The 17,996-nt window shown below is 43.6% G+C and overlaps 2 protein-coding genes across 4 annotated transcripts in view; one reads left to right on the forward strand and one right to left on the reverse strand.

Annotated features, from left to right (window-relative positions):
* Positions 1–318: 318 nt before the first annotated feature.
* Positions 319–17,996, forward strand: part of PARP14 (poly(ADP-ribose) polymerase family member 14) — a 46,152-nt gene continuing 28,474 nt past the window's right edge. For 2 of the 3 annotated variants that reach the window (XR_003432800.1, XM_027106432.1), the window contains exons 1-5: positions 327–532; positions 5,633–5,757; positions 6,507–6,540; positions 9,648–9,890; positions 12,629–12,865. Coding sequence is in view for 2 of the 3 variants with exons in the window: in XM_027106432.1 (XP_026962233.1) it covers positions 346–532; positions 5,633–5,757; positions 6,507–6,540; positions 9,648–9,890; positions 12,629–12,865 (826 nt within the window). In the remaining variant the exon portion in view is untranslated. Of the gene's footprint in view, positions 533–5,632; positions 5,758–6,506; positions 6,541–9,647; positions 9,891–12,628; positions 12,866–17,996 lie in introns of all 3 variants that reach the window. The other variant, XM_027106421.1, reaches the window with a different exon arrangement.
* HSPBAP1 (HSPB1 associated protein 1) overlaps positions 17,658–17,996 on the reverse strand; it is an 88,231-nt gene continuing 87,892 nt past the window's right edge. Inside the window, exon 10 of the transcript XR_003432801.1 lies at positions 17,658–17,752. The gene's annotated coding sequence lies outside the window, so the exon portion shown is untranslated. The remainder of the gene's footprint in view (positions 17,753–17,996) is intronic.

Consider the following 17,996-nt stretch of genomic DNA (forward strand, 5'->3'; position numbering starts at 1 on the left):
TGTTTCCGCAAGGTCCAGTGACCAGAGCTGCTGATTTCACCTGTGGCTTGGGTGAGTGGCAGAGAGTGCCCTGAGCTTAGGGTCCCGCGTATACAGATGCAGGGAGGCCACGAAGGCGATACGACCTTCTGCCGTGGTCCAGAGATGAAGGTGAAGAATTGGGGAGGAGGCGTCGGGAGGACGGTGGTTTCTAGTCCCAGCTGGGGGCAGCTGGGGGCAGCTGGGGAAGTTCCAAAAGCAGGAACTAAGGGTGGGAGGAGTGTTCTGGGAAACGAAAGCGAAAGATGTTTAACCACCGGGATCTGGGAGGGGCCTGCAGTCGGAGCCAGACCAGCGGAGAGGAGGATGGCTGCGCCTGGCTCCTTCCCGCTGCTGGTCGAAGGGTCCTGGGGTCCCCACGCCCCGAAGAACTTGAGCACCAAGTTGCAGATGTACTTCCAGAGCCGGAAGAGATCAGGAGGCGGGGAGTGTGAGGTCCGCCAGGCGCCGGGGAGCCCGCCTCGTTTCCTTGTGCTCTTCTACCTCGACGACGGTGAGGGGGGCAAGGGGTGCGGGGGAGAGGGGACAGCAGGGGCTCTCCTTCCAGGGAAACTTGGGGCTGGGGCGCGGGGCGGGAGATTTCGTCCGGCTCCGGCAGCAGGTGTAGGAAAGAGCGTGGGGCGCGCAGAATAGACAAGGCGCGTCGGGGACGCTGCGTGCGCGGCGCTTCCAGGCGCTCCCGGAGCTGGTGGCAGACCTCCCAGGTGGTTTAAATAAACATTAGCACCGTGTGACTGAAGGGAGCTGCCTGAGAGCTGGTGCACCCACCTCATTTTACGAGGCTACATCGTGTAGTGGCATCGTGTGTTAGGGGCAGAGCTGCAATGCCATTGCAATTTTTGTCTTCTTCCTATGAAAGCCGCAGTTCTGGAACTCCAGAGGTTTTATGGGAACACAATTTGAAGGGAAGAGAAGGTTTCCAGGAAAGTCACATCTAAACTGACTCCTGAGGGTGAATTCAGTTCTTGATAGGTGAGATACTGGGGAGGGCTCTTCAGATGGGAGCTGGCTGCAGTGCTGGGGACGGGAGAGCAAAGGCATCTCCAGGGAAGTGCTGGGCGCCCTTGGGCAGCTTTGGTTTGAGGAATGAGCCCTTTCCTTATCTCTGTGCACAAGCGAGGTCTGGAGACTGGCTCTAAAAAGAACAGGTGGGATCTGGGAAATTTTATAAGATTACAAAGGGGGTGCTTGTATTTTAAAAAATCTTAGGCCTTCTTTTATTAAACTTCCTTTTTAAAAAGAAGTGGGGTGGAAATTAAGGCTAATAGAATATTGGGTTGAGATAAAAGAGGACCTTGCATGACGTGCTAAGGAGTATGAACTTTCCCCCACAGGGAGGCAGGGGAGAGCCATGTCCAAATATACTTTTGGGAGATAAGTTTGGTTGCAGATAAGTACAGTGATTTCTGTTGGGAGAGAGCATGGACATCAGACCTTTGAAGAGTGTCATGCAATGTCCAAGTGAGGACCAGTGAGCCCTTGAACAAGGAAAGTCAGCATGGGAATGGAAGATGCATGTTTGCGTACCGTCTGGATTTGGTAACTGATTCTACAGGATGCTCCGCTTGGGAGAGAGAGAGAGGGAGAGCCCCTGTGCTTTCTCTTATTTTTTAGATGGGGAAGGATGGAGGTAGCTAAGCAATGTGAGGAGTCACAGGGATTTCCCCATGGTGGAGATTCCCAGTGATTCTGGGATCACTTGGGAGAGGGGCAGAAGCACTGCCTAGAATCTCATTGTCTGCATGTAAATATAGAGACTTATTGGAGGGGAAAGGCAGGTACTGTCGATCAGTGCACCGTATCTTTGTCGAGGGTCTGCTGGAACCTCTCCAGTTGGTTTCAGGGTGGTCCTCAGGCTGGGAGCAGGGGTGGCATTCTGAGTTGATGGAGGGTTAGGAGTTTTGAACTTTGAGGGGGAAGTTCCCTCCCCATAGGCAATTGAGCAGCTGAGTTAACCTCTCCTCATGCTGTTGCTATTAGGGAAGCGGGAGGACAAGTACCCACCAGTTATCTGCTTGCTCGAGACACCTACCAGGTCTGCACTGGGAAGCACATGACCTGCTGTTCTCCCAGTGCACAGTTTTTTCCATCAGGATCTCAAAGGCAAGGATGTGGGCAACCACTGACCCTGCCTTCCTGTTGCTGGATTTGGAGAAGCATTTGGGTCAGAGGAGAAGCAAGGAGGCTTACGAGGCCATCAGAGCAATTGGAATGCTCTAGGGCAGGGATGCAGAAAGGAAAGAATGAAACCCAGAGAAGAGAGGGGTGCACAGACCTGTGTGAAGGAAGCGAGGTGGGCAGGGGTCAGGAGACCTGCCTGACTCAGAGCCCTTAGAACAATGTCAAAAAGTTTTCCAAGGGTTAATTTCACCAAGCAATGCTCAAAAGGGCATCTGTGCAATGTAAGCCATTTCCCCGGGGCTTCACTTTTCCTCAAAGGATTTTACCATTTTGATTCCGATTATCAACATCACCATGGACCTGGCCCTTAGGGACACTTCTTTCTTCTTTAAAATCCCATTATCCTCCAGAGTAGTCCTCACATTGCGGCAACAGACCCCCTGCATCAGACCCCCTGCATCCAAATCACAACGGGTTAAACAGGCACATTCCCAGCTCTGTCCTAGAGACTCAGGTACCCTGAGTGTGGGGTGGGTGGGAATCTGCATGTTTAACCGCACCCCAGGTGACACTGATTCGCTAAAGTCTGAGAATCCCTGTTGTTTGTTGATGACCCTGAATGAACAAAAAGGGAAATAATTGTAGAAAATACAAACCTCGTAAAAATACAAAAAGCAAAAATATAATTGTGTGGTGATAACATCATTCTGTTCTAGTCCTCAAAGCAGAAGTGATTTCAGTCTCCCTGCGAGGTTTCTTCCTTCCCATCTCCCAGCCTGCTTTCTCCCTTCACCCACCTCTAGACTGCTCTAATGCCCTTCTTGCAGTAGTACCCACCCAGCCACACTCACAGCTTAGTGCAGCTCTTTGTATGGTCAAAGTTCTTAGGCGTGGAAAGTCCCTGTTCAGTTTTGGTTTCCTCCCAGAGGAATGGCTTTCTCAGAAGCAAGTGGTCAGGAGTTTGCTAACATCATATTACCTACCCCAGCACTGTCCCTCGGACAAAGGTCTTCTTCCACAGGAACACCCTCTGCCCTCCAGGGAAGGAAGTGGCCACAACAGGTGCAGGCCTATAGTGTAACACAACTTGATTCTTATCATTCACATAATAAGAATGAGCCCCAAAGCACTCCTCTGTAGAAATGAGTGGATAGCAAACAGAAACTACTTGGAAGCTGTGTACTTCTGTATAATTGGCTGAATTTCCGAAAAGTCGAGTGTAAATTGCCTTGTCAGATTTTAAATCCCGGGCTTCCCTGGTGGCGCAGTGGTTAAGAATCTGCCTGCCAATGCAGGGGACACGGGTTCAAGCCCTGGTCCGGGAAGATCCCACATGCCGCGGAGCAACTAAGCCCGTGCGCCACAACTACGGAGCCTGAGCTCTGGAGCCTGCGATCCACAACTACTGAAGCCCGCGCGCCTAGAGCCCATGCTCCGCAACAAGAGAAGCCACTGCAATGAGAAACGTGCGCACCGCAACGAAGAGTAGCTCCCGCTTGCTGCAACTAGAGAAAGCCCGCGTGCAGCAACGAAGACCCAACTCAGCCAAAAATAAATAAAATAAAAAAAAATTTATATAAAAAACCGATTTTAAATCCTGTTTCAGACGTGTACATTTATCATCTTTTCTGGTCATAATTTTGCTCCTGATTATTGTCAGCTTCTCCTTAAATTAAATATGGATGGTCTGAGATTGGTGCAGAAGAGAGCCTGTCCACATGGGTGAGGGTGTTTAGATGGCAGCATTTCAGCTCTTCTTCCTCCCAGATTCACTTTCTCCTTGTTGCGGATCACTTACTGTTACTGCTACCACTTACTCTCTTAAAATAGTTGTGCCCATACCTATTACACACAATCTCAGAACACGCTGGCACATGTAGATACCTGGACAGGACTCTACCAAAGTATAGGGAGTATTAAAAGGAATGTAACACAGAGGTCCATGACTCTAGATAGCTTGGCTTATAAAACTTAGCCTGCTCTCTGGGCTCAGGGGTCCTATCCAGTCCTTAGTCCTCACTCCAGCTTAGGACAGTTTATCAGGAGTCCATGCAAAAACACCCACCCTGCTCACAAAGAATGAAATTAGAGTCTGGCATTCCTTCTCATATTGTTTTTGAGGCCTGTTTTTGAGGTGGCATCCAATTAAGTCATTACCTCCCTCATCCTCTGCATGGATGGTTGAGGTGGGAAAGCTATTCAAGCCCTTCTTCTTTTTTTTTTTTTTTTTGGTATGCGGGCCTCTCACTGTTGTGGCCTCTCCCACTGCGGAGCACAGGCTCCGGATGCGCAGGCTCAGCCATGGCTCACGGGCCCAGCGGCTCCACAGCATGTGGGATCTTCCCGGACCGGGGCACGAACCCGTGTCCCCTGCATCAGCAGGTGGACTCCCAACCACTGCGCCACCAGGGAAGGCCTCAAGTCCCTTTTGATGAAAGATTCTACCCGTATCTTCAGCCTCAGCAGGCAACCATATCAGAATACAACATAGTAGCCCAACATCCATAGCAGAGCCGCACCTGTGAATGCAGGGCACTCTCCAGGGTTTTCCTTCGCCCTGACCTCTTTGTACCGCCTGACTACGTTGGCCAGGCCTCCTCCTCTAAACTCACTCATTCCCTGTTCTCCACTGTCTCAGATACACCAATTTTCCTTTTCTCTCTCTGACTGCTCCTTCTTATAATTGTACAATAACTTACAGTTACACAGCTCTTATGGGTGTCACAAAATTCATTCACAGACACTGCTTCAAGTATGGAAACTGAGACGCAAGAAGTTAAGATATTTTCTCAATGACACAGCTAGTTGGTGGCAGAGTTGGAATTTGAATCCAGGTCTTTGGACTCATGTCCACTGTTCATTTTTTTCTTCCACTACAGCCCAGCTGCCAAATATGTTAATTTTTTTTTTTTTTGGTAAGAATCTCTCCCATCTTATCATCACAGGTTAAAGAATTGATTGAAATACCTTTTTAATGAGGCTCCTCGCTATTCTGCTTATGTTCACCTGAGTCACTTTCCTAAAACATGGCTTTCATAATGTCATGTCCTAGCATCCCTGGCTCACAGTGAGGGATGCTTTAATTATTTCCTTTCACTGTAGAATAAATAATGCTACCTTTCTGAGTGCCTACTGGGCATCACATACTGTACTAAGCTCTTTATAATGTTTCTTGAATCTAATCCATGTTAACACCCACACAAGACAGTCTTCATTAATTAATAGACAAGAAGACTGAGATTTTGTAAATAAGGCTTATTAAGGAACATGCTCAGGGTTAAAAAAGTAAGTTTAAAGATAGAATTCAAATCTGTGTCTGCTTGCTAAACTTCCCCCTTTTCACCACACATAGCCTCTCTTGAGAAACTGACCAAGCCGTTGACTGATGATGATGAAGCCTACAGAAATCACAGAATAATTTTGTGAACAAAGATTGCTTTAACAGTTGCCTTTTTTTTTTTAAAAATTTCAGTTCGGCAGCAAGTTCTGGCGAGAGAGAACCACGAGTTAGTATGGCCAGGAAAAGGAACATTCAAGTTAACTGTCCAGTTGCCCAGAGCCACGGATGAAGTCCAGGAGGGGAAAATTCCAACAATGGTAAGGAAAGGGGTGATTACAAGGGAAGTAGGGTGTTCTCCCAAGGTGTGTGGGATGGGAACCACGATGAGGAAATACAGTGGAATGAGAAGTACAACTCAAATTGGGGTGAGGAAAGCAACTTACAGATGTGGAGGGAGTGAGAGTGGTGATAGGGTAGGTATGAAATAATGGAAGAAGAAGCACTTTTTGTTTGATTTTTGACGCTTTTGAAAATTCAAGATTGGGGGGTTACCATAATGGTGGTTTGAGATGTAAAATCTTGGGTCTGTTTGTCCCAGGTACTTGCTATATTTGTTTCATTTTCACATGGTTTAGAGGGGCCAGCGATCTATACTGTAATGTACTAAGTATTTCCTCAAGTGTAAAATGGGATAGTAGTAGTACTGACCTCTTTGGATTATTGGGTTGTTGTGAGGATTAAATGAGACAGCCTTAGGAAAGCACATGGCCTAGTGCTTGTTAATAGTACACACTCAATAGATGTTAAATGGGAAAACGAACATGAACTAAATTATTTCTCTGACTTAGGTCTTACCTCAGACACTTGGTGCTCCTTTGGGGTTTCTTTCATTTGTGACTTGTTTTTACAGGTGATTTGTGTGCTATATATTAAACAGCATCATTGCCTGTGCTTTTAGTTATACTTTCTGTAGACCCTACATCTCCAGTCTGGTCCTAGGGACACTTTCTTAATGTAAAGAGATTATTAGTAATTTATTAATGCTACTTTATTGTTTGGGTTTCAGGAATCCAAGACCAAAGAACGTGTCAAAGAATCAGGTAACTTTTCATCCACCAGGCAGTTTTGCTTTCAATATTAAACACTATGTGTTGCGGAGGTCATCCTTCTCTTCTTGACTTCACAAGGCAGGGTTTGTTAGCTGAGAGATGCTTTGGGCTGCATCATCTCCATCCTCCTAGCCAGTTGTGCAAGGGTTGCCTCTTGAACCCTAAGGGTTCAGGTCAGAAGGATGGGAACAGCTCTCTCTGTGGGGGCTGGGAGACACCTTGCAATTGATGGGAGGATAAAGAGGTACCCGGGAGGTGGATGAACTGACCTTCAGAGTCTACCTGTGCCCATCCAGCCATTGTGAAGCAAGGACATGATGTGACAGTGGGTGCTGTGTGTGGCTAAGTCAGTTAGTGTTGCTTTCTGAGCGCTGGGTGCAGGATGTGGTGTAGCTCTCCAGACCAGCAGCAGCTCTTCTCGTCCCATCTGCTGTAGGAAACAGCCAGCAACCTAGTAGCTATACAGTAGGACCTTGTTGTTTATCCACCCTATATATAATAGTTTGCATCTGCTAATCCCAAACTCCCAATCCTTCCTTCCCTTACCCCTCCTCCCCCTTGCCAACCACCAATCTGTTCTCTATGTCTGTGAGTCTGTTTCTGTTTTGTAGATATGTTCATTTGTGTCGTATTTTAGATTCCACATAGAAAGACAAATACCATATGATATCACATACGTGGCCTCATTTCTTACACCTCTGCACAAGTGCTCCTTAAGCTTCATTTGTCAAATTGCCACCATTTCCTAAATGGTTTTGGTGTGGTCTCGGCACTCTGCCTATACTTCTGTTGCTCACAATACATTCTACTCCACTTTTCTCTACCTAAATTCTAGGATAGTCTTCAGGATCTACTCAGGTTCTTCCTCTTCTCTGAAGCCACTCCAGGCCAGCCCAGTTCCTTCATCTCCCTGGTTTGGATTCTTGGCTTGATCGTTGACACAATCAAGTTGACTATATCTGGCAGTCAACCAAGCCACTCTCGTGATGAAGCTTCTAATAGACATGGGGTTATAAACTATATTGGTGGAAAGGCTCTTTCCATTCACTTAAGTCCAATCATCTCATTTTGTAATTAAGAGATGTGCCCAAGGTCACGTGGCTAAAGAGTGGCAGAGTCAAGGGTCGAGCTCATATAGCTCACCCCGACTCCGGTAGTCATTCCGGTTTGTCATGCCTGTCTCACTGAATGCTAATTTATGTTGTTATCGAATCCTTAAGCTATTTTTTATTTGGCATGAGTGTGTGTTTGTGTGGTGTCACATCCAGCACGTAACAGGAGTTTTTGTCAGGGTCATCTAACTGCTGTAACAAACAAGCCCCCCAGATCACAGTTCAGTGTAGTCAGCAGCTAGGGTGGTGGGGGGAGTCTAGACTGCTTCACACAATTATTCAGGAATCCAGGCTCCTTCCATCTTTTTGACACCATTATCTGTGATATGTGGCCTTCAAGGTCACTGCAAGGGAGAAGGAGATTCACATAAAGGAGATTTGATTGGCCAGGTCTGGAAAATGGAATTCACCAGATCCACCCATATTCCATTAGCCACATGAACTCTACTGTAGGAACTCAACTGTAGGAAGTCTGGGAAATGTTGCCTAGGAAGAAAACAAAATGGATTTGGTGAGCACATAGCATTTTACTCTGCCATGATAAAACATTTACAAATGTCAGTTCCATTTCTTATTTATTTATTTATTTATTTTTGTATACATCCATTAGAAAAGTGGTAATTTCCTTTTCTAGCATTTTTTGTATGCACCCATCTCCACACAACCAGTGCCTTGAACATAAGGGTGCTAATTGAATAGTTGCTCACAGAATGTCTAAAGATCATAAACATACTCATTATGCTTCATTGCACAATCAGAGTGAGACTGACCTCCTGTATATAGTTAACCCTTGAACAACACGGCTTTGAACTGCGTGGCTCCACTTATACGTGGATTTTTTTCAATAAATATATTTGAAAAATTTCTGGAAATTTGAAAAAACTCACAGATGAACTGCATAGCGTAGAAATATTGAACGAATTAAGAAAAAATTAGCTATGTCATGAATGCATAAAATATATGTAGATGTACATATAACATACAAAAATATGTGTTAATCGACTGTACTGTTCATGTTATCAGTAAGGCTTCTGGTCAACAGTGGGTTATTAGTAGTTAAGGTTTTGAGAAGTCAAAGTTACACGCAGTTACTTGGCCGTGCAGGGGGTTGATGCTCCTATTCCCCGTGTTGTTCAAGGGTCAACTGTATATGTAACTCACTTATGGCCAACGATGAAGCAGAACAAGCTGGCTTGGGTGGTTGCTATTCTGTAAGTTTGAGGTATACCCATAATTCTCTGGGCCATTTTATCTTCCATGTGCATTCCTTAGTCATTCACCGTAAGTATCCTTTTTCTCTCCAGTGATAGGAAATTATTGCTTTTCAGAGCATAATGTGTTAGGTGATGCCCAAATATGGGCATGGGATAGTCTTGCTCTTCTCCAGTGACCTAAGCAGTAATTCTCCAATTCAAACATTTATTGAGCCTCAACTATATACCATATGCCATCCATACAAAGATGAATAAATATGTCCCTTGCTTTGGAGTAGCTTGGTTCAATAACTGTAATTTGGTGCTGTGATAGAAATATATGTCAAGTGCTATGAAAAACAAGGCAGGTTCCTTAGAGAAACAAGGCAGAAAAGAGTGTAATAAAATTGAACATAATCATCATCATATTAATAGACAATTAAGTACTATTTTTTATTTTAATTATATTAAGCTAAAAGTCCTCTAAGATCTGTTTTTTTTAAAAAATATATTTTTTTATTTGGCTGCGTTGGGTCTTCACTCTAGGTGCGGCCCCTGCGGCATGTGGGATCTTATTTCCCTGCCCAGGGATCGAACCCATGTCCCCTGCATTGGAAGGGGGATTCTTAATCACTGGATCACCAGGGAAGTCCCCTAAGATATGTTTTATTTGAGTTAGCCAAGAGACCAGGAAGGGAACAGGGCAGTGTAATTAGCTTATGATAATTTACTTTGCTAAGAACACAGTAGATAAATATAACATCTTGTACCCTTTTTGTCTCCCTAAAATCAGATGCATCAGAAGAACTAGATGCAAATATCTCTCTCAACAGAAGATCAGAAAAAAAGGAAGACGCCCCCAAAGAATGTGAAAATATTTCCTCTTTGGTTGCATTTGAAAATCTGAAGGCAAATGTGACTGATATGATGCTAATCTTCTTAGTGGAGAACATAAGTGGCCTGACCAATGATGACTTTGAAGTGGAATTAATACAAGATTTTAATGTTGCTGTAGTTACCTTTCAAAAATATACTGGTAAGATCACAGGATGCTCCATTTGTCAGCCTACCTTGCACTACACTTTGGGATTTGGGACACCTAGATTATGGAACGTTTCTGAAAGCTTCACTCTTTCTAATAGCTAGTAAGAGAGGACTCCAAGTTAATACAGATGCTTTCTTATTTTGAAAGAGAAGCAAATTCGTTCTGAAACCAAATTCTGATTTTTTTAAATAAGTTTATTCATTTTATTTATTTATATTCGGCTGCGTTGGGTCTTTGTTGCTGTGCGCAGGATTTCTCTAGCTGCGGCGAGCGGGGGCTACTCTTTGTTGCTGTGCGCGGTCTTCTCATTGTGGTGGCTTCTCTTGTTGCAGAGCATGGGCTCTAGGCGCGCAGGCTTCAGTAGTTGTGGCACAGGGCTCGGTAGTTGTGGCTTGCAGTCTCTAGAGTGCAGGTTCAGTAGTTGTGGTGTACGGGCTTAGTTGCTCCGCCGCATGTGGGATCTTCCCGGACCAGGGCTCGAACCCGTGTCCCCTGCATTGGCAGGCAGACTCTTAACCACTGCACCACCAGGGAAGTCCCTCTGATATGTTTAATAAGTCAAACTTTATTGCATGAGTTTGTGTGTGTGTGAGAGAGAGAGACAGACAGACAGAAAGACAGAAATAACACACCGAAACAGAAATCTAAAGTCAGGTTATTAAAGAGATTCCAAGCAAAGGACTCAATGTTTTCCCATGTGTTATCTCATTGGGAGGAGTAAATATTGATCTGTGTTACTAAACTGGACTTATTGGAGAGTAATAATAACAGCAAATACTCATATAGTGTTACTATAAGTCAGGTACTATGCTAAGTTTGTTCCATGTATTAATTTATTTGTTCCTTTCAACAACCTTTTGAGATTATTATTATTTCTCATCTTACAGTTGAGGAGACAGAGACACAGAGATGATAATCAGAGACAGAGATGCTAATAACTGGAAGAACTGGATTTGAACTGAAGCAGCCCACCTCTATAGAGCTTGTTCTCTTACCCCTTTACCATATATTTCCTTAGTGAGGTTGGCTAAAAAGTTCGTTTGGGTTTTTTGTAACATTTTACGGAAATACTTTCATGGTTGTCACATATGCAGGGATGAGTAAGTGCATGTGATGCAGAAAGTGAGTGCTTTTTAAGGTCTGTGTGAGGAGTCTGTGGACAGTTTCTGAGATTGGAAGAGCCATCTCTGGAAGTCAAGGAAATTTTCCAATTCCAAGCCCTCACTATTCCACGGCCATGGCAGTGGAATGGTTGATCTTAATCAACCAGCACAGGTCATGAGGTCAAAATTCTAGTTCCACCATTTAACTAATTATCTGAGGTTGACCACGTTACTACCCTCTGTGTGCTTTACTTTCCTCATCTATAAAATGGGGACAATAATACTTACCTAATACAGTTTCTGTGAGGATCAAATAAGATGGTGTTTGAAAAGCTCTTAACATAGTACCTGAGACATGATAAGGACTCAATAAAGGGAGCTATTATTACTTCAAATTTATGATTATTTCTTATAAAGGTAAAACTAAGTTGACTTGCTTTTGTTCATTGATCAAAAATCTTGATACCTACTACGTGCCAGGTACTTGTCTTGCTGTAGGTACATAGATGAATTTTTTGGTTCCTGCTCTTGAGGAACTTGTGTGGAGCAGGGAGGAAATCCATTCATAAGTGAACAATGAAGATGCAAGAGGAGAAGCTGCTTCCCTCATCTGTGAACAGCAGGCTGTGGGGAATGGGAGGAAAGAGGACACAAGAATGGTGGCTTGGTTTTTCTTTGAAGTTTATACTCCAGCAGTACCAGGCTATCAGGTCTCAGATGTGCTGTGTTGCTACACACCCCTGCTGGTCCCTCTGCCTGAAATGTTTCCTCCCCTTAAATACCCGGTAAACTCTTCTTCATCCTTCAAAACTCAGATCAGTGACTACTTACTCTGGGAATCCTTGTCTGTTTCCCAGTATTAATCTTCCCACCTCATTTGATCCCCAAATAGGCCATTTGTTTGCTTTCAAGACTTCCTCCCTCCTGGATGGTGAACTTTCAAGGAGCTGTTATATCCATCCCCTCTATCCCCGGATCCTAGCCCAGAGCCTGTTACATCATGGGCTCACCGTCAATATTTATTAATTTGAAAGAGATAATTGGGCTGAGTCTGGAAGGAGGAACAGGACCAGGGTAAAAAAATTGGAGAAGGGCGCTTTAGACAGAGGAAATTGTATATACAAAGGCAAAAGAGAATGTAGTTTTCAAAATAATCACTGGGTTTTGTGGCAGTGTGGAAAATAAAATGAATGGTCGGTAATAACAAGAGGTGACATTTAGAAATTAGTTTGAAGTCAGATAGCCAAGGGCATTGTAAGCCTAGCCAAGGAGCTTGAACTCATGCCTGCAGGTAATGGGGAGCCGAGGAAGGAGTGAAATGAGGAGATTTGTATTGTAGAGAGTGCATTCAGGTGGTGATGTCAAGGAGGGGTGGAAGGGGCTGTGACTAGAGGCAGGCACACGACTCAGTGTCAGCAGTCCAGGTAATACGTTCCTATGTGCATTGCTGTTCAGAGACTGGAAGCTTTAGGCATGTAGATTCTCATGTGGGAATTAAAATCTTGCATTTAAAAATTGAGTGCTTAGCCTCCCTCCTTTATCTCAATTAATATTCAGTTTCTTCTATATAATATAAAGATATAATCATAATTTTTGATTGATTGATTAATTGATTATGGTTTGTAGATGCCCTGAAATTTGTTGATGAATGTGTCAAGCACCATTCAGTGAAAGAACTTCAGCTTTCTGCAAGACTTCTGGAAGTGACAAAAACAGTCCGAGTTGAAAACCTGCCACCTGGTGTTGATGACCATGATTTGAAATGTTTATTTGAAAATCCTCGTAACGGAGGGGGAAGAGTGGCCAGCATTGAATGTTTTCCTGACGAGAGTTCAGCACTGATTGAATTTTTCGACAGAAAAGGTAATACCTATTAGCCTAATTTTGTAAACCTTACCTAGCATAATTAAAACCATTTTAATAGATCTTAACAGTTAACAGTTGAATTCTGATGTATTTTATTTTTATCTGTATATATTTTTGTTTTTTTTGTTTTTAAAATTTATTTATTCATTTATTTTATTTTGGGCTGTGTCGGGTCTTAGTTGCGGCACACGGGACCTTTGTTGTGGTGCGCTGGCTCAGTAGTTGAGGCGTGTGGGCTTCTCTCTAGTTGTGGCGAGTGGGCTTCAGAGTGTGTGGGCTCTCTAGTTGTGGCTCGTGTGCTCAGTAGTTGCAGCACGTGGGCTTAGTTGCCCTGTGGCATGTGGGATCTTAGTTCCCCGACCAGGGATCGAACCCATGTCCCCTGCACTGGAAGGCAGATTCTTAACCACTGGATCACCAGGGAAGTCCCTCCATATATATTTTTGGAAATCCAAGTAGCAATCCCGTACGTCTGGTATATCATGCTAAGTGAATCCAGTGATTCAAAACTTTAGAGAAGTAATGTCAAGTTTTTGAAAGATATGAGGAGATTCTCTCATGGGTCTGTACTTGTGACAGACTGAAAAATATATAATTCTTAGAGTCTTTGAGATACCGTATTTAAAGAGGTGATCTCTGTTTTAGCTATACATTTGGTAGAAGTTCTCAAGTTAACTTCAACAAGATTAGGTAAAGAAATACTCAGAAACACACAGTTCCTATAAAGTATCTTCACTTCCTGCTTCACTTGTCAGTGTCATCATTCAGAAATTAATAGGGGTGGTTTCACATGATCAGTGGATGCCTGCTGGATTGTTCTTTGCAATGACCCTGTGAAAACCTTGCCCAGCTGAACCTTAGGGAAATGTTTCTGAGGGATTCGTAGACATAGATTGCCAGTTCTCTGAGGCATGTGCAAGGTCAGCTTGGAGATTCCACTGATGTTCAGAGGTCAGGGCTGAGGAGTAGGAATTAGGGAGCCGGACTTCTTAGGGAAAGAAGGAACGTTGTGCTTGGGATCAACTGAGGGAGGATGAGATAGGATCATGTGGAATGCCACTCACTTAAAGTAAACTGTTTCATAGGGGTACTTGGAGGAACCTCCTTTCAGCTGTTATGAGTTGGGGAAATTGTGGTGAAGGTATGGTTTGGATTAAAATGGAATGAGAGACCTAGCGTTCCTTGGGCAGAGGGATGAAAGATGAGCTTCTGTTGCGTGTTCTTTAAATCTCTCTCAGGGAAATTTACCTTGGGCCCAGGGGGAGAGCTACATAGAACTGTTACTCTAGAAGTTAACCTCCCAGCTTATGATGGGAGTTGACAACTATGGGGCTTTCGATCATCTTGAGGGCATGGGGCAGTTGGGTGTGTCCTCAGAATGTCTGTGTTACATGTGTATGAATAATGATAGGAGCTATTTTATTCAGGTTTATTTTATGCTAGAGCCACACTCGTAGGGCACTCTCAAAAAGTTGCTCTTTGCCCTGACCTCTTTGCACCATCTGACTATGTTGACCACACCTTCTCCTCAAAACTCACTCATTCCCTGTTCTCTGTGTCTGAGATACACTGTGTCTGATTTTCCCTTTCTCTCTCTGGCTGTGTCTTCTTATGAATATGACTTACACTTGCACAGCTCTGCAGGGTGCTACCAAGTGCATTCTCAGACACTGCTTTATGGGCGTTGCTATTATTGTAATCCCTGTTTTACAAATGAAGAAACTGAGGCACCGGAAGGGCCAATAACTTGACCAAGGTTACACAGCTAGTAAGTGACAGAGCCAGGATTTGAACCTGGGTAGTCTGGCCCCATAATCTGTGCTCTTAACTTCTCCACTTTCCCCCAATCTCCTGTACATCTATAACATTAATTTTTCTTGTAGGATATTTCACCACTTACAATGAGTTAATAATGAGGCAAACTGTAGATAAAGCTGAATTAAAAACAGAATTTATTTAGCAATATTGTACTTTATATAGATCATTTGAGAGGAATAAGTTAGGCAGTTTACTCTGAAATTATTTTGTTCAACTTCACAGAATCCAATTCACAAAATCTTAAGGAAGGGAACTCTTAGCGAATGCTTGTTGTACATGAGAACTTTTTTTAAAAAAAATATTTTATTTATTTATTTATTTGGCTGTGCTGGGTCTTAGTTGCGTCATTCGGGATCTTGAGTAGCGGCATGCGAACTCTTAGTTGCGGCACGCATGTGGGATCTAGTTCCCTGACCAGGGAGCATTGGGAGTGCAGTGTCCTATCCACTAGACCACCAGGGAAGTCCCTACATGAGATCTTTTGCTGTGTTTTCTGCCATGGTATCTCATCACTGAATCCTCCTAAGAACCTGCACAGTTATATAGTTTTTTTTTTTTTTTTTTTTTAACAGAGGAGGAAAACAGGATGGAGAGCTTTAGCCACTTTAAGGTGATATCTGTGATGGTTCTTGGGTCAGACAGACCTGAGTCCAAATGCCTGGCTTTGGTGCTTACTAGCTTTGTGATCTTGGGGAAGTTACTTTAACCCACCAAAGCCTCTGTTTTCCGTCTGTAATAGAGGGCTCACATTACTACTTACCTCAGAGGAATGTTGTGAGGATCAAATTAAATTGTACCTGCAGAGTGCTTGGCACATGGTGGTACTCACTGGTACTCAGAATCTGTTCCAGGCCATGGTGGGAAGTTGAAGCCATGAGTCTGGGCCTCTGAAGGCCACTTTTTTTTCATTAGGTCTGGCTCCAGGCCTAGGAGCCAATCGTGCACAAGGTGAAGTTATTTTTAACATCTTTTCACAAGATGCTGTTTTAATCCAAGTTGTTACTGGAGTTCATTCTAATTCCCTTCCTGCTTAGACCCCTTGTAGCTGTCTAATAACTAACACAAAGTGAGGAGGGGTTTGGGGGAGAAGAGTACCCCTACACACACACAGGGACTGTCATAGTAAATGTGGCAGAAAGGGGATTAGAGCAGGGACAAGGGATGTACAGGACTTATTGAATCAGAGTCTCTGGGGCTGGGCTCTCTGATGACTGTGAGGATGCTCTTTGTTTGGAACCCTTGGAACAGGGGCAAGAGCATGGGCTTTGGGGTTAGACAGACACTGGCTTGAATCTTAGCTCAGATCTTTACAGTCTGTGTGACCCTATTCGAGTTACCTAACATTTCCTAGCTTCAGTTCTATCAATTGTAAAAAGGGATGATAATAATCGTGTCTCTACCTCAGAGGTTTGTTGTGAGCATTAAATATATGTAAACCACTTAGAATATTGTCTGACACGTAGTAAGCTGTTATAATTATTATTATGCTCCTCCTCTCAGAAGTATTAACAGAATCTAAGTCATCTATGAAATCTAAAACTGTGCAACTGTACAAGAAGAAATAAATAACATGATTCTTAGATTAGCTTTGCTTTGAGCTGGAAAGTATTCTTCACACTGGAGCAAACATTATCCCCTTGCTGGTGACCAAACTCTTCTCTCTCTCTCTTTTTTTTTTTTTTTGTTTTTTGCATTTCACCACTATTTTTTTATTTTTTATTTTACTTATTTATTTATTTATTTTTAACATCTTTATTGGAGTATAATTGCTTTACAGTGATGTGTTAGTTTCTGCTTTATAACAAAGTGAATCAGCTATACATATACATATGTCCCCATATCTCTTCCCTCTTGCGTCTCCCTCCCCCCGACCCTCCCTATCCCACCCCTCTAGGTGGTCACAAAGCACCGAGCTGATCTCCCTGTGCTATGCGGCTGCTTCCCACTAGCTATCTGTTTTACGTTTGGTAGTGTATATATGTCCATGCCACTCTCTCACTTTGTCACAGTTTACCCTTCCCCCTCCCCATATCCTCAAGTCCGTTCTCTAGTAGGCCTGTGTCTTTATTCTCGTCTTACCCCTAGGTTCTTCATGACATTTTTTTTTCTTAGATTCCATATATATGTGTTAACATACGGTATTTGTCTTTCTCTTTCTGACTTACTTCACTCTGTATGACAGACTCTGGGTCCATCCACCTCACTACAAATAACTCAGTTTCGTTTCTTTTTATGGCTGAGTAATATTCCATTGTATATATGTGCCACATCTTCTTTATCCATTCATCCGATGATGGGCACTTAGGTTGTTTCCATCTCCGGGCTATTGTAAATAGAGCTGCAATGAACATTTTGGTACATGACTCTTTTTGAATCATCGTTTTCTCAGGGTATATGCCCAGTAGTGGGATTGGTGGGTCATATGGTAGTTCTATTTGTAGTTTCTTAAGGAACCTCCATACTGTTCTCCATAGTGGCTGTACCAGTTCACATTCCCACCAGCAGTGCAAGAGTGTTCCCTTTTCTCCACACCCTCTCCAGCATTTACTGTTTGTAGATTTTTTGATGATGGCCATTCTGACCGGTGTGAGATGATACCTCATTGTAGTTTTGATTTGCATTTCTCTAATGATTAATGATGTTGAGCATTCTTTCATGCGTTTGTTGGCAATTTGTATATCTTCTTTGGAGAAATGTCTAAATAAATTTATTTATTTATTTATTTTTGGCTGCATCAGGTCTTTGTTGCTGCACATGGGCTTTCTCTAGTTGCAGCGAGCAGGGGCTACTCTTCGTTGCCGTGCGCAGTCTTCTCATTGCGGTGGCTTCTCTTGTCGTGGAGCGTGGGCTCTAGGTGCGTGGGCTTCAGTAGTTGTTGCACAAGGGATCAGTAGTGTGGCTTGCGGGCTCTAGAGCGCAGGCTCAGTAGTTGTAGCGCACGGGCTTAGTTGCTCTGCTGCCTGTGGGATCTTCCCGGACCGGGGCTCAAACCCGTGTCCCCTGCATTGGCAGGCGGATTCTCAACCACTGCGCCACCAGAGAAGTCCCTCTTCTGTCTTTCTTAACCTGGTGGTGATATATCAGTGTTATCAGAAAAACAGAAAATTAGAATTTATTTAACAGAATTTCAACATAGCGTGTTCTTGGCTGGAAAGTAATTATTCCATGAAATAAGGAATCCCTGTGCAGTGTTAATACGTATCAGTTTATATTTGAGCACTCTGGGAGTAGTGCTGCTTTTTAATAGCATGTAACATCAAAGTTCTACAAACATTAGGATTTTTTTTTCTCTAGAATAGGAAAGCTTGTT

The sequence above is a fragment of the Aethalodelphis obliquidens genome, unplaced genomic scaffold, assembly GCF_003676395.1.
Source record: "Aethalodelphis obliquidens isolate GAN/ISIS:26980383/991018 unplaced genomic scaffold, ASM367639v1 scaffold1, whole genome shotgun sequence".
Taxonomy (NCBI): Eukaryota; Metazoa; Chordata; class Mammalia; order Artiodactyla; family Delphinidae; genus Aethalodelphis; species Aethalodelphis obliquidens.